Source organism: Motacilla alba, chromosome 14 (assembly GCF_015832195.1).
Source record: "Motacilla alba alba isolate MOTALB_02 chromosome 14, Motacilla_alba_V1.0_pri, whole genome shotgun sequence".
Taxonomy (NCBI): domain Eukaryota; kingdom Metazoa; phylum Chordata; class Aves; order Passeriformes; family Motacillidae; genus Motacilla; species Motacilla alba.
This window is the reverse complement of record NC_052029.1, coordinates 2035401-2062066: the sequence shown is the minus strand read 5'-3', so window position 1 is coordinate 2062066 and position 26666 is coordinate 2035401. Positions and strand designations below refer to the sequence as shown.

The window sequence follows — 26666 nt, the reverse complement described above, 5'->3', positions numbered from 1 at the left end:
GGGAAATCTTTGTGAAGTTCTTTTGTGGCTCCTAAACTTGGTCATTCTAGCCTCTCACAGCTTTGGCATGAATGTTTCTCAGTCTTTGAGACTCTTTGTCCAATCTTACGTGGATGTGTAGGAAGAGTACTGTTAACTACTCTTTTAAAAACATCAACAAAGCATCATTTAACCACTTTGAGCTATTTTATTAGAAATAAAATGATCTGAATCTTGGCTGGCAATCTTGTGCCCACCAGGCCTCGGCTTCCTGTTATCATAAACAGCTCTGGTTTAAAATAATAATAATATGGAGGTAAATTGCCACTTTTTAAAACGAGTTTTTAATAAATAGTAGCTTCCCTTGGGATTATCATGGATATTTCACTGTGGTTGCTGCTCCTCCTTGCACTGGTGTTATGTGAGAGTGGAGTAAAAAAAGGCCAGAGCTGGGGATGGAGGGTGGCTGGGAACTTGAGCTGAAGGGCTGGAACTTGTAATGACATAAACTATAATTGCAAAATGAAATAGCAAGAATTTGGGAATAGGAAATTTTATCTTATTTACTCTTTGGTAATTGTTGGCACTTGACTGCAATCAGCTGCAAGCCTATCTCTGAGTGACAGCACAATTCCAGCCAGAGCAACCAAAAATTGCCCAGCATTTGGGTAATGTTAGGCTTTTTATAACCTAATACTTCACAAATAAAAGCCAGTGTAAAGTGGGCAGATTGAACTCCCCTCTGCAGGCTGGGGTAAACTGGGCAGAGCTGTGGGAAGCCATACCCAGAAAGCACCAGTTGTACCTTTCTTCAGCTGTTCTTGCCCAGAAGTAAACTGGAGTGGCTCATTTTTTTTTCATTAGTTTTAATATTTCAGAAGTTATTCAAGTTCTACATTTAGATTCTTCTTGGGGTGAGGAGGCTGGCAGAGGGAGGAGAGGGAAGGTCCAACCTTCACCAAAACTTCAGTCAGAAAGAACCTTAATGAGTAAACTTAGCTGATTTTGGTCAGAAAACCTGCTGGGCCAAGGAGGTTTGGAATAGCTGGAGATTTCCTGCTGAAACTTTACTTACAGATCCTGTTTATGTCATCAGCTCTTAAATTGATCCCCACATCCCTGCTGAGGGAGGAGGGAAGAATCCTTTCTCCAGCACAGGATATAGGGGAAGGTCACTTTTCTTCCTGGTCCCATCCCAGAGTTTCTCCCAAGATTTCTTCCTCAGGGGATTTCAGTAGAGGAGTCAAAGCCCCGAGGAATTCTGCTGGCAGCCCAGGACATGATTGAATACAAATCTGCAGCATCACACACGTTTACATGGCTGTTTTGCCTTTATTACTAATTTACCATTTTGTTTGGTACCAAAACACTGGGTGACACAGTAGAGCTGCTTCAGTTTGGGTCCTCGTTAAACCATTTTAAGAAGTTGTCTGTTTTGAGGACCAGCACAAAAGTCAAGCTGCATTAGCTTGTCAGGTGGATTAGTTGTGAAACACACTTTTGGACATTTTAATTCAGAATTAAAGTGACTGTAATTGGATTTAGCTTACTTTGCTTTCAGAGTAAATTCAGGTAAATCAAATTAAGGTTCATTCAGTGTAGAGGTGTGGGCAGAAATCCTCATTATGGGCTACATGGAGCGACTGAAAACATGAGGCCAGGTTGGATGGGGCTTGGAGCAGCCTGGTCCGGTGGAAGTTGTCCCTGCCTGTGGGAGGGGGTGGAAGAAGATGAGTTTTAAGGCCTCTTCCAAGCCAAACCCTTCCATGATTCTGTGATGGTAACTATTGAGGAGCAGTACTGGAGAATCTTTGGGATTTTAGGGACTTGCTGGTTAATTTCCCAAAGAAATGTCAGGGGCAGCAAGTTGAATATAGATAGGAAGAAGAAGACAGCCAATAATTACAGCTGCAGCATCTGTGGAAGGACAAAAAACTGCAAGTCCACAGTTCAAGCTTGAAGTTGTGTTTTGAACAGTTCTCTTAAAGGAGAGGGAATTTGCATCCTAAATAACCAACTAGCAATGCTGAAGTAAAGGAAGGAGGTGAGTTCCCTTAACTGTGACCTCATCTCTGAAATTAGGGATGTTAGGTGAAGCAGAAAATAATGAGTTTTCACACTATCAGGCTTGTTTGAGGGCTTTTCAGTGATTAAAAAAAAAAACCCAAACACTGAGTCTTGAATACAGAATAAATTCAATCACACTTTTCCAGCTGTGACTGTGCAACCTTCCATTCAGCAGGCAGTGTGTGACTAAATGAGGACCCAGGTGACAGCTGTCCAAGAAAACCTGCAGTGCTCAGGCAGGTGTCACTGATGGAACAACCTGGCTTTTATGGCTCATTCTCCCTCTTTGATAAATGCTCTCTGGGTGTTAAATGCCCCTCCTGTGATGGCAATGAATGTAATTAATTCCTGATGATGAATACACTTCCAGTAATCCAAGTGACTTTCATTTTCCTGCTATCTTTTTTTTTGGACAGGAAGCCTCTTTTTTGCCAGCTATTGCCACGTTGCCTGGATCCTGCAGGGTGAAAAAGGAGGTGCTGCTGCTGACCATTTGGCTGGCAAGTTGTGGCCAAGTGGCCACGGATCAGTGTGAGGGGCAGGTGCCTGACAAGGTGCTGGGAGCAGCCAACATCTACCAGGCCCTCGTGACGTGGCTGCTGTCCCTGGTGAGTGCAGTGACCTGGCACTAAAGGCTCTGGGTGATGAGGGCTGTGTTTGGACCTGCAGTGAATACATAATCACTCTTGAAATCTCCTTTTCCCCCCCCCAACAGCTACAAAACAGTGGCTGAACAAAGTGGAAATTATGTTCTAATTCACCTCAGAGTCCTTAAATAAAAGTCTCGCCGGAGTTGGTGGAGCTGGGTTGTGTCTGGAGTTCATGAAGAAGTGAAAGATTGTTGAGCCAGATTTTCATTTGTTGAAAGTGACTGCTGGGTGTTAGGCTTTGTCCTTGGCAGTGGGCACAGGTTCCTGGTTTTCACCACTTGTTCTAGATAAGAACAGACCCTTCCTGATAGTCAAGAGTGCTGTGAACAAGTGAGGGGCTCCTTAATTGCCCTTTGGTTCACATGTTTTTCTCCTCTAAAGAAACCACCCCATCCTCTCTCCTTCCCATCCATATCACCCTTTATTCCCTAGGGAAAACAGTGTATTTTTCCTCCCCAATGTATATTTTTCCTTCCCACCCTGCTCTGTGGCCTTATTCTTTTCCCTGGGGAAGACTCTGGGATACCAGTACTGATCCACACAGTCAAGGTAGATTTCACCCTGAGCAGCCAGGCTTTTAAATCACTTAAACTCCACTTAAACACAATTAATTGTTAATGATGTTCGTGCTTGCATTAAAACATTGCTAACATTCTTTAGTGTTAGTTCAGTGCTAATGAAAATTGCCATTGGAACAGCCCTGCATCCTGAATTTTCCTTTCAGACCCGTTGGCTTGTGACCAGCTGCAGTGTGAGCTCTCTTCCCTTGTGCTATTACCATTTAAAAAAAAACCAACTGAGCTCTGACTTGTAGCAGTTCTCTCTGAGCCTGAAAGGGTTCCTGAGCTTCCAGACCTGTGTCGCTCTGCTGGGTGTAGGCTCAGGTGTTCAGATGGATTTTGTGCCCAAGAAAAACTGGGGCAAAATCCACCAATTTATTCTACACAGGCTCTGAAATGGCTGTTGGATAGCAATGAAGAAGTTTGCATTTCTTTCACCAAAAGAATTGAAAATGTTGAGGCATTTTTAGACCAAATTGTCATCTGGTAATCCGTGCAATTCCATGGACTGGCTTGTGTAAATCAGCATATCCTTGCTGATTCCATTGGAGATGTGCTGGATGCTGCCAGCTGGGAGCAGTGGTCTCCTGGATGGTGCAGAATTCCCCCTGAGAATCCAGTGGAGGACTTGGTGCTGGTGTTTTGAGTGATCCAGCTCCGCTGTGCAGCAGTGTGAAAATCCAGCCCGGCCCTGTGTCAAAGACCTGTTTTTAAAGGCCTTTATCTCTCTGTAAATGCAGTAAATAGAGCTGATAATGCACCTAGAGACTGGTGGTGGTATAAACCAGGAGAACAAGACTCAGAGTTTCGGTATCCACCAGAGCCCTGGGAGGGAATTACAGCCCTGTAGCTCAGACTTGCCTCTCTCTCCATCCAGACCATGTTCTGGATCAGGTACCTCTGCTTTTCCTTTCTCCTGGCTTTGCTGATTCCCTGTGTCTGGCTCTCCCAGAGTTTTCTGTCCCTTTTCACCAGCTGCCCTGGACATTTTGCAGCATCCCACTGCCTTCCCATGCTGTTTCAGGTGCTCTCCTCTCTCTTTTCTAACTCATGATCAAGATTTTCATGTATTCTGCATGTTAAAGTGGATCATGTTTTATTTGACTTTGAGCAACCTAAAGTGCCAGGGCATAGTCTGTCCTACTGGAACCTTCTCCCTGGATCTAAACTGATATTCACAATAATGATTTATATGTCTTGGGGTTGCAGAAGTCATTTTTTACCCTTTCTGGTTTAAATCAGATCTATAAAATGGGAAATAGAATGTTTGCCTCCCACACACATGTGCACAAAAAAAAAATCCATGAAAAAAGAAATCACTTCAGCCCAACTAAAGGGGGATTCACAGGATGGGGATTGCTGGGGTTTGTGCTTAGTTTGGGCTTCTTAGGGAAGCCTGCAGCAGCCCCTTGGCATGGCATCCTCCCTTTGCATTGATTTGTAGCTGAGATTGGATTGATCTCAGTGTCACTGATCAAGGCACACAGGGTGCTGCTGAGACAGGAACATTCTGGGCAGCCTTGGCAGGGGCTCTGTGCTCACCCCTGCTGGACCAGGGAAATAGTGTGAGTTCCTGCTTCCACACAGTGAAACTGGTGGAAGTCAGAGCTTGCAAGTCCTCATTGTGAAAATAAATCCTATGGCTTATCAAAAGCAATGTGTTATTCCTATTTAATTTGGTCTTTATTGATTTTTCTACTGGCTAAACCAGAGCTAATCTACTAATCAAAGCAGAGTTCTCCCTGGGTTGTTGTGGGACTCTACTCAAAAGCAACAGAGCAAGATAAAGGGGTTTTTTCAGTCCATCTAAAAATGGAATTGTGTTCCAATGGATTTCCAGGTGCCTCCTGTGAAGAGGAAGGATGGCCCCAAAGCTCCATTTGAGGTGGTGGGGCTGCAGCAGGCCTGGAGAGAGGAAGGCTTGGCCCTCTACGCCTGCCTGGTGGCACCAGAGGAACCTTCAGCCCAGAGCTGCCCCCAGAGCCACGAGTCAGGAGTGAGTAGCAGCATTTACACCTGGTAGTTGTGCAAACACTGCTCTGTACTGAGCACCAGGCCTGGATGTGCCAACTCAAGCTCAAATCCCAGCAGGGCAGGATAGAGCAGTGGAAGAGCTGCCCAGATTGGGATGGGGAACAGCCCAGTGCTGTGGAACTGAGGGATTGCTTACAGCTGATTGCCAGCCCAAGCTGTCCTCAGTTATGCTGCAGTTAGATTATGGCATCTAATTGTGATGGAGTGAATTTTAACATCTGCATTGTCTCACCCTTCACATGAGACTGACAATAGAATAAAAGTTTTTAAAATGCCTCTCAGTTGCCCCATCTCTGAGTCAGAAAAGGGCATAATCCAACAATGCTGCATTTGGGTTATGTGCAGACCAGAAACCAGCTCTCTGTGGCATCATCTTCTGTCAATTGCTCATTAGCTGTAACCTCACACTGCAGAAATTTAGCTGCATCTGGAGGAGACACAGCTTTTGGCACCTGTTCTGGTTTTTGCTCCTTCATTTTAACCATGTGAAGAGTGTGGCACAGGAGGAGGAATATTTTTATTTGACTGCCAGGAGCTGAAGCAGGACATGAGCCTGTGCCCTCAGTTTTGGTGGGCCCCAGAGCCTGAGCTGTACAATAAAACTGGCAGGTCTTGCACACAGGCTGGGATTGGCACATGTGATATGAACTCCTGTCCTGAACACAGAGCTGTGAAACTGCAGCTCTGGGCTCTGCTGTGTTGGTTCTGTCTTTCACAGAGCTGATTTGATACAGGCTGAAGCATCTTGTATCTATTTCTTTTTTGGAGACAGCTTTTTAGGTAGTATTGCCACTGTTGCCTGGTGCAAATACCTGTTTTACCTGAGCAGTGTGGGTGACTCTGGCTGGGCAGTGTGGCCAGGAGGATGTGGGGAGCAGCAATCCCTGTGTCCCCCAGATCTTCTGAGAGCCACTTGCTTGAATAACTGTCCTGTGGCAGAGGAACCTTGGAGGTTCCCTGTGCTCTGCTGAGGCTGCTGAGTTCCTCTCAGGGGGCTCAAAGCAACTTTTGTGGCTTCAGTGAGCTGGTAGTGGATTTTCTACTCTGGTTTTGCCTGCTTCATCCCCGGGTGTCTGTATTATACCTGCTGGCCACACCACGGGGAGCCTAAATGGATCAGGATGTGTGAACATGTTTTTAAAACACACTTCAGCATCCCCTTCACTTGCAGCTGCTGCCTGGGAGCAGCAAAAATTGAATTTCCCATGTTGTATCACAAAATCTGGAGTTTCACAGCTGTGGCTCCAGCGCTCCTGAAAATAAACAATGGATGCTGTCACCAAATGTCATGATTAAAACACTACCCAAAATGCCCAGCCCAAAACAATGAGCAGCTTTTTCACTAGTGATTGAGCAGCCCTGGGCTGATGAGATCAGGCTCTGCTGGGCTGGACAAGAACTGGTGTTGGCAACTGAGTGCAAGGTGTTTCCTCTGTGGAGCAAAGAGAATGGAGGGGCAGAGCCTGACCTGCTCTCTGCTGATTCCAGCTGAGGGCTTGGCCAAAGCACCAAAATTATTCAGCTCTGATTACGCTCAAAATATTTCCCCAGGGTTACAGAACAGAATGAACTTTTGGAATTCAGGCTGCCCTGAGTGTTTGGTTGGAGCTGGGAAGGGTTAAATCACAGCCTGGTGGAACAAACTGTGCAGGTTTTCAAGTCCTTCTCATGGAATCACAGAATGGTTTGGGTTGGAAGGGGCCATTCAAGGCCATCCACTCCAAATCCCTGCAAGAATCTGGGACAGCTAATGTGAGAAACAAACTTGCAAAGAATTCTTAAAGCACATTTTATCTAAAGGACATTAGGTACTGGGCTAAAACTCTTAAAAGGTATTTCTCAGTATACAACTTGCTTATTTTTATTCATTGGTATTGCAATAGCAATAGCCATTGTTGGTTTTGGTTGAATTACCATTGGAGGATTGTAAGTAAGAGCTGAAATCATCACTTCTTCATTACAATTTGCTGAGATGATAGTTGGAAAACCTGAAAGTCTAAGAATTTTATTACTGTCGTTGTCTATACTTAGTCTTGTCTTTGTTGTAAAGTGTTAGTAACTCTTGTGGGAATGCATTAATGGTAAAAGTCTTTTTAAAAATATATATTAATTTGGAAGTTGCCAGTTCACATTGAGAACAACAACCTTCCACCATCCCAGAGTGCTCCAAGCCCTGTCCAACCTGCCCTTGGTCACTTCCAGGGATCCAGGGGCAGCCACAGCTGCTCTGGGCACCCTGTGCCAGGGCCTGCCCACCCTGATCATGAAAATCTTCTGCTCTGTTGCACAGCAGTGACATTTCAGGTGCTGGGCAGCTCTTCCAAGCAGGACTTAGGTTTCCTGTCCCTCATTAGAGGCTCTTTGTGGTAGCACTGACTTGTGTCAATCTTTCTTTCCTGAGGCATTTGTAGAACTGCTGCTTTCCCCAGCAGAGATCAGAGCTGGGAGGAACAACACAAGTTGGGATGTCAGCCCAGCAGAGACAAGGAAAATGACAGCAAGTCTCTCCCTGCTCCTGCCCTTGGGCAGCTTCAGCTGCTGTGGAGAGAAATGTGGACTTTATTCTTCACACTGCAGCCCTCAGTCTCTCACTGTCCTGGCAGTGTGCAGGTTTCAGTGGCTGAATTGAAAAACAACATCCTGTTGGGGCACTTCCTGGTTCTTGTTCCAGTTGTCTCCTGTGGGCACAAAAAGACACTTTTCAGGGCTTACCTTTAAAATATGATTGGGTTTCCAGGTACTTCGTTTCATCTGTTTGTTATAAGAATTTAGGGAGACCTTAAGCTACTTTTTTTTTGGATTATGCAAAAAAGACCAAGTATCTGTAAATGTTAGCCATGATGACAAATGATATTTTAATACTAATGTGTAGAGCCCAGAGTCCATTTCCAGCCCCAAAAGGGGGCTCTGAGCCATCAGTTTTTTAATTACTGGCCACTTCACTGTCATCTGTGTATCTTTTATTATTTATCACATTCTGGTTCTCAGCCCCAAGGTCTAATAGTTCTAAATAAAATTAGAATAGTGGCTTCTCCAGGCAAAAGCTCCTGTTCTTTGCACATCAAGAAGTCTTTTGGCTTATTCAGCTGGGTTGGCGTCTATTCCTATATCCAGTGGTTCTGCTATGTTTCCTCTCATTTTTATCAGGTTTTTTTTTGAGTGATTTTATTTCTGTCCTCCTCCAAACAGCTGCTAGAAGTGAGGCACATTTCAGCATCCCTGCTTGGTCTTGGTTTCTTGTTGTCAGAAGAAATGCCATAACACTCAGCTCTGGTAATCCCTGTGTGCTGATGGACAGGCTGCAGTTCCATGTCTGATGGGATTTGTACATGGGAATTAGATTTGTACAGCCTCTGCTCTCTGCCAGCCATTCCCAGATATCCCACTGGCACTGGGTGCAGCTCTGGGGCTCCCCTCTGTGCCCCTCCATCACTTCATTCTCTGAGCTCCGAGGAGCTCCCAGTCTCTGTCCTTTGATTTGGGGTTTTCCTCCTTGAGCTTCACTTTTTAGGTGCAATAATCACAGAGTGATGGAATTTCCTCAGTGGGAAGGGACCCCAAAAGATGATGCAGTCTCACCCCTGGCCCTGCACAGACCCCCCAACAATCCCACCCTGTGCCTGAGCATTGTCCAGACTCTCCTGGAGCTCTGGCAGCCTCAGGGCTGTGCCCATTCCCTGGGGAGCCTGGGCAGTGCCCAGCACCCTCTGGGGGAAGAACCTTTCCCAAAATCCAGCCTGGCCCTGCCCTGGCCCAGCTCCAGCCATGCCCTGTCCCTGTCCCAGAGATCAGAGCTGCCCCTCGGGAGGAGCTGCAGCCCCCCCTGAGCTCTGCCCTCAGCCTCCTCCTCCAGCTGATCAATCCAAGTGCCCTCAGCTGCTCCTCAGACCCTTCCCCGTGCCCAGGTCCCTCCTCTGGACACTCTCCAACAGCTTTAGATCCTTCTGACATTGTGGCACCCACACCTGCCCCAGACCCGAGGTGAGGCTGCACCAGTTCCTTCACTCCCCTCTGAGTGGCTGGTGGAGAGATGTTCTGCACAGTTGTTGAGTCTGTTAATTTCTGATTAGGTCTCCTTGAGGTCACTGGTTTTATTCTCTGAAAGTCCTGCTAATTAAGAATCAACCTGAAGAACAATGAGGCTTAGAGGAGAGGTTAAATGATGGAAAACTGTAGTTTAGCAGTGCAGTATTCAATATTAATGCATCAGTATTATTGTTAGCCTCAGTCTTTAAAAAAATCACAGAATGGTTTGGGTTGGAGGGGATCTTAAAGGTCATCTAATTCCAACCCTCTGCCATGGGCAGGGACAGCTTGCATTAGGCCAGACTGCTCAGTGCTCTCTGCTCCGTGGCATTGAACACTTGCAGGGATGGGGCACTAACACCTGTTCTCATTTACACCCATAAGAAAGTCTTTGGAAGTTAATGTTTCATTGTATTGGGCTGGTTTATGTTCTCTTTATGGGCTTTTCTCCCCCTCTGAGGGTGGTGGGATCTGCTTTGGAGCAGGGTTTGGGAGCTGATGGATGGCATGAGAAGGGATGAAGGGTGCAGTGGTTTGGGAGGTGCAGGGTCTCACACCAGGGGTTGGTTTGGAGCATCTGAGGGCAGCTGGTGGAACTGAGGACTGGGATGGCTCTGGGCAGAGGAGGAGCTGCTGCAGGTGCAAGATACACACAGATTCTGAAACCATCACCAAAGCTTTTTAACCACTGGCTCTTTGCAGACTGCAGAACATCTCCAGGGAACATCCAGCTTTTACCAGAAGGTTTCTGCATTTCTGACCTCTACATGGCTTCCAGATCTTATCTGGTGGGGAGATGAACTGGCCGGTCACTTCCAAAACCAGCTGTGCCCACTTCTTCCTGCAATTCCCTCTGTCCTGCTCAGTAACATCACTGCTGTTAATCCTGACCCTCAGGTACTGTACACAAATGCTTGGACTTGAGGTAATTTTTTTGATCAGGTCCAGTAAAAGTTGTTTTTCCAGTGTTAACAGATATTCTCATTTGCTTTAGCAAAGGATTTAAACAGAGTTTGAAAAAAATGTTTCTAATATTAGAATATTCTGTGATTCAGCTCTGTGATTTTAATATCTGTGGATTTCCGGGGAAGTGTGTGAGCTCCAAGGACACAGCAGCTCTCCAGATCAAGTGCTTCCAATCTCTTGCCTACCTGGAAATGTCTGCAGGAGCACTCACTGCTGCCCAGAAGCAGAATAATAATTAACCTTTCACTTCTGTCAGATTACCAAGTGCTCCATAACAAATATTCCACCAATAAAATGCTACAAGAATTCCTTATACTAATTGGAGGAATTTATTCCTTGAGGGCATCCAATGCTGCTTCCTTGGTCCTTTACCTACCTTGGTGTAAATACTTAGAGTGGGTTTTCAAAGCAGCACTGAATATGACCTGATTTCTATACCTTTGGAGGGAATGTATTGTTTATTTCTTTCCCACAGCAGCACCAGCCTTTGGAAAATTGTGGTCTTTTCCCAATATTTTTAGATGAACAAAACACTTGAGACACAATTCCAGGGAATGGCAAAGCCTGCAATTCTTGTTCACAATGAAGTTTTAATTTTGAAAATGATGTAGCATGAGAAGTTTTCTGCCATTTCAACCAGATTTGGGGATTACTATGACTCTGTGAGAATCAATGCCATGAAAGCTTAGGGGTTTAGCAGTGCACTTAGCAATTTGCCTAAAGGTTTATCCCACTTGTGTGCAGGAAAAGGAGGCTTAGTGTTGTTGATTTGCAGTCACTGTGGCTTTCAAGCAGAAGCAAGAGCCATAAAGAGTCTGACGTACTCGTAAAAGATAAATCTGCTCTATGCTTTTAAGGCATAAAATAAGGCAGCATTTAAAACAGCCAGGGCTTTTATGCAAATCCCTTATTAGAGGAATTATAAATCATTAGGAATTGAACAGCAAGATAGCAGGCGCTTTCTGGGGGTGGATCTTTGCCTTGATGCCATGGAAAACATGATGTCAATTTAAAAAGCACATTCTCTCCCCAAGTTCAAGTACTCTGTGCCCCCCAGGCCTGAGACCACTGTGCATTGAGGCTTTTTCACAGAGTTAAGGAATCACAGCATGGTTTGGGTTGGGAGGGACCTTAAAGCCCATCCTGTTCCACCTCTGCCATGGGCAGGGACACCTCCCACTGTCCCAGGCTGCTCCAAGCCCTGTCCAGCCTGGCCTTGGATACTTCCAGGGTGGAACAGCCACATTTTCATATCTGGTTAGGCAGCAAGGCTGATTTCCAAAGCAGGGCTCAATGAGCCACTCTCAGCAGGCAGCAGCTCACTCTGATGTCTGCCCTGGAGCTTTGCAAAGTGCTACCAACTGAGAATGTTCCCAAGTGTCATTAAAATACAACCAAAAAGTGCTGCATAGAAAACTAAGTATCATCTTCTTTTAACTTCTTTGGTCTGAAGGTTTGGTACAAGGCCAGTGATCCATGCTTTGCTTTTTGTACGTTTGTATTTGTTTTGAGGCAGTGTGTACAAAACTAACCAGCCCAAAGAAGCTGTGCCCACGTGGTGGAGGAGTATGCAGTGAATCCCTGCTTTTGCTCCAGGTAGATCAGAGTCTGAGAGAGAAATCCTGGCAGGATGGTGGAAAAAAATGGGTAGAAATGCAGGGCGAGGGAAGCTGTTGTGTACCGAGCAGCTCTGTGTGTGATCTGGGGAGCAATTGCCAGCAGTAATTGTAATAACCTTTATGCTTTTTGTTTGTTAGTGCATGAGCCAATGTCTTGTTTTCAGTCAATTTGTCTGCTGGATTTTCTGCCTGTTCTGGACCTCAAACAGATTGCTTTGCCTGTGCTGGTTTTTGGAGGCATTTTTATGAGTGCTGTGCAATGAGCCTATTAACCTGCAGCAATTCACTGCTGATAGGAGCAGCAGCTCACAATGCAGTCATTAAAGCCCAGCTTGGGCTGGGAGTGACAACATCCCTGTGGAAGCTGCTAACTGCAAGGTCCCCTGTCAGCAGAAAGAGGATTTCTTCATTTTAGCACAAAATAAAAGTACTTCTGCTGCTAAGCCTCAGGATGCAAACATTCACCTTAGGGATACAGACAACACACAGAGCAAGTGTTGATGCTGCTTTTCCCCAGCCTGTTTGGTCCATGCTGGAGTTCTTTACCTCTCCCTCAGTTTTTCTGGACGTTGGGACATTTGCCCAAAAGATGCAGCCTTTGATGGTCATCTTCCAGAGCATCTCCTTGAACTCCCAGCCTGTGCAGGTGCCTGCCAGGACAGAGGAGTCAGGGCACAGCAGCATTTCCAGGGAGCTTTTAAGGAAGAAGGGGAACCTCCATCCCTTCCCTTTTGTCCACAGAAATCCCTAACTCAAGGTGAAGGAGAGTTTTTACTTTAAGTCCCTGAAGATTGACTTTGTTGCACCTCCTGGGGATCAGTTTCCCTTGTGCTGCTCCTTTAGTAGCTTCCATACTCTGACATAAAGTTGGTGTGGGTTTTTCAAAGAGCAGTGATTAAGGGCAGGTCCACACAAAGTTTCCTCCTTACTTTTTGCTTAAGCAAAGCTCCATTTTTATTTTTTATTTTTTTTCTGGATAATTGTAGATAAGAATTCCAGAACTGGGTCCAGGGAGCTGAATTTGCCTCAGTATTGTAACCCAGCCCTGCTGAAAATGCCCAGCAGCACAAGACTGACCTAACAGCAAGGTTGATGTGTGGCAGGGGGCTGGCAGAAAGTAGAGCAGCTCTTTCATGTGGAATTTCAGATTTCTGGGCTTTCCCTGCTGGAGTTGATGTTAACTGTGTTGCCATAGGAGCTCTCACACACAGAAGCTTTGAAAGTTGCATACTTTATTTCACATTCTGAAATAACCATGTTGGATACATGAAGAGCTGGGGATTGCTGCTGGAATTTGAAATCCCTGTGGAAAGCAGCCCCAGATGCAGCACTTGTTGCTCTGTGCACTTGAGGCACAGATTTAGAGCTGAGATTCCCAAGCTCTGTGTGCAGCCTCTGAAGAGGGAGTGGGAGGCACTTGCAGAGGACCTTTCAGGTCTGAGAGTCTGTGTTTCAGATGAGCTCAGTGAGAACACTGAGCTCTCTGGGCTCCCAGTGCTGTGACATTATTTCATTGACAAGCACTGTGGCCTTGGCCCTGCTGAGTTGCCTTCAGCATCTTCCACTGTCTTTTGCTGTAACAACTTTTCATTTCAGTGCTGAGGGAGGCATGCTCAGGGAGCTGCTACTCATTGCCACATCAGCCTTTCACCCAACTCTGCAGTGGCTGTGTGGGCACTGCCTTTCACACATCCCCCAACTGCATCAACTGGGCTTTGCTGTGCTTCAGTGCCTGTGCTGGGGGCAGTTTTGGTTTGATTTGGGGTTGTTGCCCCATGTGTTCTTTCTCATTTCATGCTGTGTGAGCAGCACCCAAGCTGGGCCATGTTTTGGGGTGGAAATGCTGCCTGAGCTCCCTGGAGAATTTGCTCAGCTCCCAGACCTGACCCCCACATTGCTGTGAGCTCCCAGCTTCAGTTCACAGCCCAGGGCTCCTTCAAAGCTTGAAAGATCTGATTGTTGTGCAGCTGAACTGGGCATCAGGGAGGGATAAAACACCCAGGACAGCTCCTGCACATGGGCTCACCCAAAGCAGATGTGGCAGGATGAGTCCTGCATCATTGGCAGTGCCAGCCATGGTGCCCAGCACTCAGCTCTGGGACATCCAGGCTGAAGCTGTAAAGCAGGAGCTTCAAAAGGACAGGCTCATCCTGCCCTTTGCTTTCAGACCTTGCCTGTGGCTTGTCTTTGTTGCAGTTAGTGAAAAGGCTCAGGTCTTGCCTGGCTGGCAGCCTGAGTCTGCAGTGCAGCCAGCTCACATTGTACCAGCAGCTTGGGTGAGAGCACATCTGGCTGGAGGCTCCACATGGATAAGGCTTGTCTGGGGGAGAAATGTTTGTCCTGGGACTTCATCTATTTACTTTTATAGAAAATAATCCATAACTGCAGCCCAGAATAGCTGCATGGCTGTATCTTCGGGAGGCAGAAGGTGACATCTTGGCCCTGGCTGAATCCTGCTGGAGTCTGGCATTTATTTTCATAGAGCCAGGAGTTCAGGCAGCCACTGGTATTTGTAAATAAATACCTCTAACCTTTAGAAGGAGGAAGGACCACACTGATGTCTACCAGAGCTGGCACAAAGATGAAGGCGCAGCTTGGAGAGGAATAAAACATTAGAGGTTTTCATTCTTCCTAAAATCGACAGCTCACGTTTAGATTGTGTCCATCACTCCTTATTCCTGAAAAGAGCAGCTTTAAAGAACTCTCGAGCTGCTGTGCTTTGCCATTAGTGCTGCTGGGCACAAAGGCTGGGAGCTACTCTCTCATTCTGTTTTCTGTGGTTTAAGATCTCCCGTTCCCAATCCAGAAGGGGAGCAAGGGGAAGTGAGATCCATTTCAAACTGCCTGAAATACAGTCACCAGAACGGCATGTCTTCCTTGCTGAGCCCTCTCTATCCCAGACTTTTTGCTGCCTGGGCTCTTCCTGTGGCGCCTCCACTTTCCTGTACTAAATTCTGCAGCCATCTGAAGGGAACATGCACAGTGGGGAGGGAAGATGTGCAGGGAACACACTCAGCATGGTGTTCATCTGGGTTCCACCAGGAAAACTGCTCCTGCACAGGGCAGCAGCCAGAGAGTTTGAGAGTGATGCTGCCTCATTCAGGGGCAGGATTTGGTGAATCCCATCAAACATGAGCCTTGCTGAGTGAGAGAGAGAGAGAGAGAAGTGCTTTCTCTGCTGCCCCTGATTGCTCAGCAGGGCTGGCAGGGAGAGGTTACCTCAGCACAGAAGTCCCACCTGGCTCTGCAGGGACTGCGAGTGCAGCATCCTTCTCTGAGAGGTTTGGTGTTGTCTCACAGAGATAATGGCTGAGCAGATCTTTGCCTTGCGTGTGAGATGAGATTGTGGAGTACATGGGGATGCTTCCTGCAGTTTCTGTCTTCCTGCTGGGACTGGGAACAGCCTGGAAGACTCCTTGCAAGAAGTCTCTCAGAAGACTCTCTCAGATCACCTGACAGCAAAAGCTCTTCCTTTGTTGTCAGAGATGGGAACAGAAAACACTGGAAGTACAAAGAGGGGATCACGGGCTTGGTCATATTTCTGTGTGACAGTTAAATATTCATGGCTTTGCTGCAGCTCCAGTCTCCTCTGAAATGTGCTTATTCTTCTTTCTGCTGAGGATTTTACAGCACAATTTTGTTCTCCTGTGAGTTTCCTTCCCAGAACTGTCTGCCTTCATCTGGGTAACATTATCTGAAACAAAGCAGGAGCTTGGTGTTTCTTTTAAATGCTTTTGGGAAAAAATGGTGTGTGTTCCATCCTAGCTGTGGCACAAAGTGGTCTTTTCCAGTGTCTTGAGGTGGCAGAAGCTGGAATTTGTCACCTAAAGCAAATAAGGATAAATTAGCAAAAAGGAATAACTAAAACCAGGAGTTTATGGATGTGCCCTCCCTCCCTGCTCATCCTGATCATGGCAGTGTGGATGGAGAGGATGTCAGTGCTGTAAGAAGCCCTGGAGACACACATGGGGATGGTTATGGTTCCATGAGTCTGGGCTTTGAAACCTGTCACAGCAGAAGTCAGAGGATCCCTGGGGCTGTGCAGCTGCTCCTGGCTGAGTGCAGGGAGCCTTCCTCCCTGGAAGGAGGCTTTTCCCAGGAGATGGGAGGTTGGTACAGGGCTCAGAGCCTCACTGCAGAGGTGTTTTCAGGTAGGGATCAAAGGCTGGGCTGCTTCTTCACCATTCCGAGGGTTTGGGGAGTCTCCTCTCCTCCCACCAGGGGACAGGTCAGCACTCAGAGCTGATGCTTCCACTGGCTTGGGAAAGGATTTACAGCTGCTGTGATGTTGGAGGAGTGACAGGAACCAGCTCTGAGGTGAAACTAACACAATTCTCACACCCTCCCTCTTGTGGAACATTAAACGTAGCACTAAAGTATCAAAACAGAAATAGTGTCCAAGTTCTTTGAGTAGGAGGAGGCTCCTGCAGCTGCTTGCAGTGGGTCCCTCTCTCTTTTTGCGTCCAAAGGGGCTCAGCTCAGTACTAGAACAACTGGCTCCATGCAATTCTCTCCTACATCACAGGGAAAGAGACTTTCTGCCTGTTTTTTCCCGTTGATGGCACAGGAGGGCTGTGTCAGGAGTTCTCCACTGGGCCATTACAGCCAGGCTGGACAAAGCAGGGTGCTCATCCTGCAGCCACCTGTCTGTTTTCTAATTCATGAGGAGAAGGATTTTCTGGGAGAAATAAGCCTTTTCAAGCTCTGTTTTCTGTTGGTTTGTGAACTCCCATTCATGTTGGCTGTTGGAAAACAGATGTGACAGATGACAGGAGCAATTCCCACAGGCCTTGCTTCCCAGGTGTGGCCACACCCCTGCTGTGGCCTTGGAGCAGCATCTCGGGATCCCCATGGATCCACAGCTTACACCAGGGTGCTCCCCTTGGATTTTCCAGCCTGGATTTCCACCTGGAATCCTCTTGGATTTTCCTCTTGGATTTTCCACCCTGGATTTTCCTTGGATTTTCCACCCTGGATTTCCACCTGGAATCCCCTTGGATTTTCCCCTTGGATTTTCCACCTTGTGCCCTGGAACTGGATGATTATCCTGAAGGTTTCTATGGAAATAGAGGCTGGTGCTGGTTTGAGAACATTTGTCCCTTCTTTTCCTTCTGGAACATTCACAGACAGGAGGTTCGTTCAAGGAACAGCTGGAATAAATAGGAAACTGGGATTTTGCTGCATTCCCACTCTGTAGGGCTTGTCTGGGCTCACTGCACTGTGCCACTGCTGCAGATAGGAGCTGGCATCATGCACTGGGAATGGGGAAGATCCCTTTCCTTAAATCTACTTTTCCTCCGATGATATTTTCCACAGCAATCTAGTGTAATATCAGCAGTGGAGGCTGGGGATTGATGGATTGCAGGACAGAATGGACAGATCCACTGGCAGATGCCAAAGCCCTTGGTTTGGTGCAGTTGATTTGACTGAAACAGGGTGGAAAGTGAAATCCCCAGTTCTGATTTCAGGCAAATATCTCATGAAGCACAGGAAACAGAGGAAGGAGACAACACAAAAGGTTACTGAAGTGGAAAGGCAGTTGTCAGAGGGGCTTTAATATTCAAATGACTTTCATTTTCTGGTTGTTACTTTGAAACATTTGTGGAATGCTCTGAAGTGCCTGTCATTTGCCAAGCAGCACACCCGAAATCTCTCAGGTGATTACACAATTAAACAGCATTATATGGAGCTCATAATGCAGAGTGGATGCTTCTCCATGCAGGGTTAGCCCCTTTTCTCTCCATCATAAAAGTCCTGATGAGACCATGTTGAAAATTAATTTCTTTCTCTGTTTTTGCAAAGGTCAGTCCACATAAGCTGAGGACAAATTAACACCTGCAGTAAATCAAAGTAGAGCCTTTAAAAGTAGTGAAGCTTCTTTGAGCTACACCTGAGCCTGTGTTTTAAAAGTGACTATTTTTTTTTTCTTCATCCCTGGAATGATTCCTTGCCCACTGTGAACTCTGCCTAAATGCATCTGAATTTCTGGAATGTTCAAACCAGAAGCTGACAAATGTGACTTTCAAGGGTTGCCTTTGTCCCTGGACTATGGCCTTGCTTACAGAGCGTGCAGTCACAGCACATTCTCCTCTCCTGAGTGACACATCCTTACCCTTGCACTTGTACAAGTTGCTTGCTTGGCTGCCCAGAAAATGGATGAAAAACAAAATAAGGTGCTGAGCCTGGGAAATGCTGTGCTCGTGTGGAGCTGTGACCTAAATGCCAGTTTTTTGCCTATCCATGAGAATGTGGCACGATGAGACTAACAGATATGTGTCACTTGTGGTGACATGAGCACAGGAGAAATGTGCTTTTTTGGCTACAGGCATGTAGAAGTTCATGCAATCCTTTCCCTACCCTTCCATTTGATTGGTTAATTAGAGCATTGCTTTCACAAAGGCCTTTTCTGCTGAGTGCTCAGCACAGTCGTGGGGAATTGAGGTCTCAGCTGAGGGATGCAGCTCCTGGTGATGTCTCTCTGTGTTGGGGAGTCACTGGGTTGGACCCTGGGAATGCTCAGGCTCTTGGGAAGCAGTTGCAGATTCATATTCTTGGGATATCACTTAAATAGCCACTGGAATATTTGGAAGAAAGCAAATTACATAAGTTATCAACACTGGGCTGAGTTTAATCCAGCAGCTGCATCCTCATGTGCTCTGTGGCCACAAGATCCTGATTGTCCTGCTTTATTTTAAGGGACCAAGGTAACACGGAAGTGAGAGCTGTCCTTTGTGCATTTCAGGCTGTGGAGAAGGTGTTTGCAGTGCCAAAGGGATTTTACTGGCAGACAGTTGAGAGTGATGACAAACACTTCCCTGACAGCAGTGCCATGGAGGCTTGCAGAGACACAGACACTGAGGTAAAGAACAGCAACCAACCCCTTCCTTCCTCACCTGGGGGCTCGGGGGGGACACCGAGAGACAATTAAGTGCCCTGGGATATTTCATTCTAGAGCTTTGATACAAATACTGATCTTGAAGTATTTTTCACTCAGACCTAAATATATCAGCTGAGTATTTCATGTCATCAGTATTGATGTGCTGATTGCTCTGAGCCACAGAAGATTAAACTTTGAAATGTGTGGGTTGGAGAAATTGTTACCAACCAGGTGCAAATCTGTAAGAGTAGACAAAATTTTGATAACCTGAAACCACTTGACTGTAAGTCAGTAAACAGCACAACTTTGATTAAACTCAGAAACATTCCAAGAAATTTCTGAAGGTTCTGGTACTGCCTGACCTTGAGTAACTGTGTGTTTTGTATGAACAAGTAGGGAGCATTTGTACTGACTCTACCCCAGGAGAAGAGAAGGTTAAAGTGATTTCAATTAGCTCTTGGTTAGGAGTGCAGCACAAAATGTTCAGGACCTCACCCATGTGAAATGAGTTGTTATTGAGGAGAGCAGGGCAGGGCCAGCAGCAGTAACAGGGATCAGCCCAGGGTCACAAAGCCACGGATTGCTTTGGGTTGGAGAGGCCTCAAAGCCACCAGTGCCACTCCTGCCATGGGCAGGGACACCTTCCCCCACCAGTCCCAGGCTGCTCCAAGCCCTGTCCAGCCTGGCCTTGGATACTTCCAGGGTGGAACAGCCACATTTTCATATCTGGTTAGGCAGCAAGGCTGATTTCCAAAGCAGGGCTCAATGAGCCACTCTCAGCAGGCAGCAGCTCACCCTGATGTCTGCCCTGGAGCTTTGCAAGGTGCAGGGACACCTTCCACTGTCCCAGGCTGCTCCAAGCCCCGTCCAGCCTGGCCTTGGACACTGCCAGGGATGCAGGGGCAGCCCCAGCTGCTCTGGGCACCCTGTGCCAGGGCCTGCCCACCCTCCCAGGGAACAATTCCTAATTCCCAATATCCCATCCCTCCCTGCCCTCTGGCAGTGGGAGCCATTCCCTGTGTCCTGTCCCTCCATCCCTTGTCCCCAGTCCCTCTGCAGCTCTCCTGGAGCCCCTTTAGGCCCTGGAAGGGCTCTGAGGTGTCCCTGGAGCCTTCTCCAGGTGAGCACCCCCAGCTCTCCCAGCCTGGCTCCAGAGCAGAGGGGCTCCAGCCCTGGGATCATCCCTGTGGGCTCCTCTGGAATTGCTCCTACAGGCCAACATCTCTCTTGTGTCGGTGGCCCCAGAACTGGGCACAGCCCTGCAGGTGGGAGCCCCCAGTGACAAGGCCAAGGCAGAAAGCCCAGGGTTCAGACAGTGGCCAGAACTGGTGAGGTCTGAGACCAGGCCAGGCACAACTGAACCAAGCTGCGATGGAGAGCAAGGCCAAGTGCCAGGCTACTTAGGAAAGGGGACACTGGCACTTCCTGAGGCTTCCCTGTGCTAGATGGCTCTGTTATCACAGCTGGCTCCAAGCCCAGGCAGCCCCAGGGACTCAGAGCAGCTACAGGAAAATTCTTCCTTACTGGCTGCTGTGAGTACTGGGTTAATAGCAGGAGAGCTTCAGCTAGACAAACAAAAAGAAATGGAGATTTTATTCCTAATTAGACCACTTTTATAGGATTTAAGTAAATTTCTATCTTCATTTATCATGATGGTAAAGCCTCATAATGTCTTTATGGGGCAGTAGCATTTCATTTCAAGTGTCCACTAGTGATGGATTCATTTGGCGTTTGCTGCAGCCATAAACCTTGAGCTGGGGAAATCCTTGAGCTGCTTAACATCCAGGAGAATTTGGGGGCCAGAAAATCACCTTGTCTGATCCCCAGCTAGACAATTTACTATGCACATAACCACACAGCTCTCTGTTGTAAAGTGTTTGCTTTTTAAAACAATTTGTTTCTCTGATGGGGAAAATAATAATAATTTGCTTCCCTTTTGGGTATAAACATTCAGAATGTGTTGGTGTGAATCTTCCTACATGCCAGGATGGGCTGAAATGGATTAGGCTGGTAAAGAAGACTCTGAAATGTAAATCTGGGACAGTACCAGTGATGTGTTTACCTTTTGATGTTTTTTCAGTGTTGATTTTGGTGCTGTTAAAGGTATAGAGACACAACCAGTCGGTCTATTCTTATTTAATCATCCAAAGATGGGCAAATGGTGCTGCACAAAGTGAACAGCAGAAGAGATGCACTGTGGGCTCTGCCCCAGAGGCCTTGCAGTTTTTCACTAGTAGGTTTATGTGACAAAAGGCAAATTTATATCAGCAGAAATAGATTAAATTATAATTATTGATAGTTGTGATTTAGCCCAAAGCCAAGAGCCTTGTGTCTGAGCTGCACATAAACAGAAACCAAACCCAAGCCTCTCTGTAGCTCTGCCAGTGCAGCTCCATCCTGGGAACTGCAGGTGAGCAGCCGGGCTGCAGCTCTGGGGTTCTGCTGGGCTTGGGAGCATTTCCCTGATTTTTCCATGTTTTTCTCTGGCTGTCCAGGTTGCCATGGTGCTGCTGTTTGAGGCTCTCTTCCGAAGCCCCCTGGAGACCCATCACACTCTGCAGATGCTGCTGGGCTCTGGGCTGGATGTCTGCGGCCTCCGCCTGCTCTACCCCGGCCAGGACCTGCTGCTCTCCAGCTCAGGTGGGCTCTGCTTCTCCTCCAGAGCTTCCATCATGCTGAGGACGGCCCAGATCTGTAAATGCACTGAGGTGAAGGGTGATCAGAGTCAGATTTGCATGAAGGTTGCTTTATCAGTTCCTGTATCTTTCCCAAAAGAAATTATAGAATAGCTTTGACTGTTTCTTTCTTTCTGTTCCCAGTGTTGAATATCCATGAGCTGAATTTTTAACTCTTCATGCATTTTTTTCTCTCAAACTTTAGCTGCTGTTCCTTTGCAGTGACCTTTCACACATTTCAGTGCCCTGAGCTCCAGGGACAGGCTCATGTGAGTTAAATATAATGATTTAGTTCCCCACTGATAGTCCTAAGGTTTTAGCTGTAGAAAATCCAGCCTCCCTTTTCCATAACTGCCCCATCTCATTGCCTGTGAGACTTCAGGAGTACTGCTTTATCTGGCCTGTAATTGCATTGGCTGATAAACCATCACCAAAACGCCACATTATTTAATAGAATCCCATCTGAGGTGGGAGACCAGCAGGAGAAGGTAAATAAACACAATCTGGGGCTCTGAACTCAAATCACAAAGTCTTGAACATCAGACACCAATGTACCAAATACTGGCATGTACCACTCAAGTCTTTATTTTCTCCCATTTGAGAAACAGAGGTGATGAAGCCTGCCTTAAAGCATTATGGAACATTACTGGTTGCTGCTGCAGCACAATAATATCCAGATATTCCAGAGCAACAGGTGTGCCCTTAGCTGCAGAGTTTAGAGATTGCTTGTGGCTTGTGCTTCTTTTTAAGCCACAAAGTTCTTCTGGAAGGTTCAGATGTGCCACAGACAATCCATTTCTCTTGAGAAAGGCACAGGAAGGCTGAGAGGGAGAGAAATGGGCTTCCTTCTCCTCTGGCAGGAGGGGAATGAAAACCAGCTTAAGCAGAGAAAATTCCCCAGTCTCCTTGCTCCCTTTCTGCATTTGAAAGCAGTAGGAGCAGGCTGCCCTAGGAATGGGATTGCAGTTGCAGCTGCCTGGGTGCTGTGCACAGAACACATTCCTGGTGAGGGCTGGAGAAATGGAGGAGGGCTCCAGGAACGAATAAGAAAACCATAAAACCTGCAGTCATTAGGAGCTGACAGGCAGCAGATCTGCTTCAATGCTCTGTACCATGCACCATTATTTAAGAACATTTCATATGAAGAGACAATTCATTTGAGCTGAGAACTGCTGTGCAAGTTTAGAATTAGATTTTTGTGAATTACATTTTTGCTCTTAGCTTGATAACTTTAAAATTATTATTTTACATATTTACAGCCAGTTGCTCCATTTTCTGCCTGCTCTGGAGATTTGTGTTCTGCTTCTGATTCTCATGCAAGAAATGATACATTTGAATATGTTTTTAAACCTAAGGGAAGAAAATCACACACCTTGCTGCATTTTCTGACATCTGCATTAAGAATTGGAATGGAGGCAAATTTACTTTTTCTGGGGTTACTTCCTGGGCCCCAATTGTGCTGGAGAAAGGTTTGCCAGAGTCATAGGGAAGAGCTGTGGAAAGAAATAAGGGAAGTCAGGGTTCAAATCCTGGCAGAAAATTAAAGGTGGCAAATCAAATATTTGCCTGGACCTTACAGCATTGTACAAAACCTGTACTTAATCCAGAAGGAAGTAATGTAAAAAAGAAGTCCCCAGATTTCCATTTTGTGATGCCCTTCAAAACATCCCTTTCCTCAGGCCCCTGTTCTTGTCCTGTACTTCAATCCCCCAGCCTTGCTTGTGGTGATGAACAAGAGGAACGTGAAGTGCTGGCTTAGAGTCACAGTTTGGGCTGAAAAGACCCTAAAGACCACCAAGTTCCAACTCCTGCCACAGACAGGGACACTTCCAGTGCATCACCTGCTCTGTAATAACTTTTCACAGCAAACATGAGGCAACCAATTCCTCTTTCTTCAGCAGACTGCCTTGAATAACCTCAGGTTTGCTATTGGGTAAACATGTGCAGGTGCTGCCAGCATCTCTCCCCCAGGGCAGGAAACCAGGAGATGGATTCCAGGGCAGGTAACCAGGTGGTTCCCAGGGCAGGTAACCAAGTGATGGATTCCCAGGGCAGGTAACCAGGTGGTTCCCAGGGCAGGAAACCAGGAGATGGATACCAGGGCAGGTAACCAGGTGGTTCCCAGGGCAGGAAACCAGGTGATGGAATACCAGGGCAGGTAAGCAGGTGGTTCCTCTGTTAAAGTCTGTCTCTGACAGATCTGAAAAGAGCCCTTAAGTGGAGTGAATGACCTTGGGGTAGGTTGTTCCATGTTTTACTCACACATGTGTTTGTTTCCACAGAAAAGCTGCCTTCCTCCTACACTTCAGAGCCTGGCAAGGTGCCCCCAGTGCTGGCATTAGGTGTGAGAGGGCCCAAAGCCCATGGCATCCTGCAGGACATCACCCGAGGCTCTGGCAGGGCAGAGCCTGTCGTGTCCCTGCCCCTGCCCAGCCGGGTGCACAGGGAGCTGTGCCTGTGGTTCGGAGGGAGAGCTGCTGGAATCCTGCCCCCGCCTTCCAGGTGATGGCCCCTGTCGGTTTGGAGCTGCTGTTGCTCAGGCAGTGAGCCCTGGAGGCAGGCAGGCACGCAGAGATCTCTGTGTCAGCCCTCCAAGGGTCCTGCAGCACGGGAGTGCAGGGGGGGCAATCCATCTACTTGAGCATTTCCAAGCCAGTTGTGCAGTCTGCAGAAATCCTTCTCTCTTCTGCAGCAGATCATAGAACCGTGGAATATCCTGAGTGGGAAGGGTCCCACAGGGATCATCCAGTCCAGCTCCTGGCCCTGCACAGACCCCCCAACAATCCCACCCTGTGCCTGAGCATTGTCCAAGCACTCCTGGAGCTCTGGCAGCCTCGGGCAGTGCCCATTCCCTGGGGAGCCTGGGCAGTGCCCAGCACCCACTGGGGGAAGAACCTTTTCCAAAATCCAACCTGACCCTGCCCTGGCCCAGCTCCAGCTCCTGTTCTCTCAGCTCCTAGATGTGTCAGGTGTGGGACAGTTGCAGTTGTTTCCCATTCCCTGTTCCCTGGTATCCAGGCCCCTAATTCACACTCTTGCTGCAAGATTTGGACGCCTGGTGCTGGAGAAGAGCTGCAAGGCTGTGTGCCAGTGAATGACCCTCTCCTAGGAAACCTCTGGCTTTGCCCTATTTATCAACTGATAAAGGGATTCAGTAGGAAAAGGTTCTTTGGAGGATGATGAGAGAAGTCTGTGAAAATGAAGGGTGGCTTACAAACCTTGAACTGCATGAGAAATGCTGCTGCAGAAAGCTCACACCTGCAGGTTCTGAAGAGGTTTTTAGGGATCCTGCCTGATCCTGGAGCAGGGTGGCACAGTCAGAGGCAGCAGGCTGGAGGTGGGATCCTCTGCACTGCTGTCAGGGCTTTCTGTGAGTGGCAAAGCTGAGCCATGTGGAATTAACCTGTGGATTGCTGTGGAGGATTATGCGTCAGAGTTCAGCTCTGCTCTCAGCCACGACCAGCGACTCTTACCGTTTTTATGTTTAAGATGTCAAAAAAAAAATCAATTTGGTTCAGTTTCATTCTCTTTATTTGTTTATTTTCCTCAGGGATGCCCTTTTCCTCTTACAAAGATGATAAATTCTGCTCCTGTGGTATAACTCAGTCCGGAGCAGTGCTACCTCCTAAATAATGCACTTGTCTTTCTCCTAATGCTGGTAATTTGGTCTGTTGGGAGGCAGGAATACAAACTGCAGCTCAGATTGCCCTTTTCAGATTAGACTTGCAAATGCTACGGGCTCCTGGGAGTGAGCAAGCAGGATGTGTTCCAGCCAGCTCCGAGGTGGTGGCAAGGGATGAGGCAGGTTTGCCTGAGCAGCCTGAGCTCACAGTCCCAGCCAAAACTGTTCCCAGACAGTCCCTGGCTTTCAAGCACACCTTCTGTTCACCCTGCCCTGATTGGGTCCTTTTGGATGTGCAGGAATGTTGTGGAAGTTTCGCTGGCAGGAGCATCCCTGCCAGACTGGATCGTGCTTGTTGCCTAACACGAACCCTTCAAACTGGTTAAACTCAGCCTAAAGAAACCAAAGTGAATAGCAACTAGGATGTGTCTGTGGGTGGGAAAAGCTCTGCTAGTGCGGCCTGACATATTTCTTGATTCCCAGATTTCTTTGCCAAGCTGACTACTTTGCATTAGCTACTTTTAATTGAACACAGAGAGCCTCAGGGGGAGTAATATGAAAAGATGTTCAGTCAGAGAGACCTTGATGCAGCTCATGTCACGGACAAGGGATTGAAATGGCTTTTCCAGTAAAGCAGTTTTACCAGAGAAGCTTCTGTGGCCTTGGATTTGTCACAGAAAGTAGGTTTGAGTCAGAACCTTTTAATATTTTTCATTTAATATTTATCATTTTTCTGCAGCTCTCAGAGACCTTCACCAGCTGGGGCAGGAGCAGATGAAGAAAAAGTTGACCTCCAGGGCTTGATGCTGCCTCGACCTCCAGCCATGCTTGTCTCAACTACCAAAGGTCAGTGTTAGGAAATGAAATTTGAGGGTTTACAGTTCTTCACTGATAACATCACTTTACTCCAGCCCAGCTAAGGCAATTCTGCCTCTGCATTGCTCAGGGCTGTGACCTGGCTAGTTCTGGAGGCAGGAATGAATTTCTAGTGGGACACTGTTGCCTGAAATGAAGCAGCAGAGAAGTGGCACCACCTCATCCCCCTCATGGGAGCAGCTGCTGGAGTCCTGGAGGCTGCTTGAATATCACTGAAGGGGGAAAAAAGAAAAAAAGGCACTTCACAGCAAATCTCTGCACAGAGGGACCTGTTCATCAAAGAAGCAGTCACATGAAGAGCTAACAGAGTCCTTAAACTGCTTGTTCAGTGATCAGAGATCATCTGCCTCTCCTGCTGAATATTATAATCAGGGGAATTAAAAGGTTAAGGCTTCATTTAGGGCAGGACTGACCACAGTCAGAAAGGAGAGCATTTGATGGGACTAATACCAATGGATTATCACCTGGTTCCGCTCACATCCCCATTTTCCCTTTGTAGGAGCAGTGTTCAGTGCCTGAATTTGGACCTAAGCAGCAGCAAACTGTGTCCAGGAGACACGGACCAAGGCCCTGCCTGGCTAAAAGGTGTTGGGCTCCTGCTGTAAAGGCCAACTTCCCCTGGAGTGGGCCTGGCACAGCACATCTGGGGTGCAGGGGGCTTTTGGACAATGCTCTGGGCTGGTTTCTGCTGCTCCAGTTGAAGGTGGGAATTTCA

At 47.3% G+C, this 26666-nt stretch overlaps 1 protein-coding gene across 6 annotated transcripts in view; it reads left to right on the top strand.

Moving 5' to 3' along the window:
• The window catches only part of C14H16orf71 (chromosome 14 C16orf71 homolog), a 91385-nt gene that overhangs the window by 25461 nt on the left and 39258 nt on the right, over nucleotides 1-26666 (top strand). For all 6 annotated transcript variants that reach the window (XR_005258679.1, XM_038151620.1, XM_038151619.1 and 3 more), the window contains exons 11-17: nucleotides 2463-2654; nucleotides 5097-5252; nucleotides 10019-10213; nucleotides 18644-18760; nucleotides 21274-21418; nucleotides 23736-23955; nucleotides 25815-25921. Coding sequence is in view for 5 of the 6 variants with exons in the window: in XM_038151620.1 (XP_038007548.1) it covers nucleotides 2463-2654; nucleotides 5097-5252; nucleotides 10019-10213; nucleotides 18644-18760; nucleotides 21274-21418; nucleotides 23736-23955; nucleotides 25815-25921 (1132 nt within the window). In the remaining variant the exon portion in view is untranslated. The remainder of the gene's footprint in view (nucleotides 1-2462; nucleotides 2655-5096; nucleotides 5253-10018; nucleotides 10214-18643; nucleotides 18761-21273; nucleotides 21419-23735; nucleotides 23956-25814; nucleotides 25922-26666) is intronic.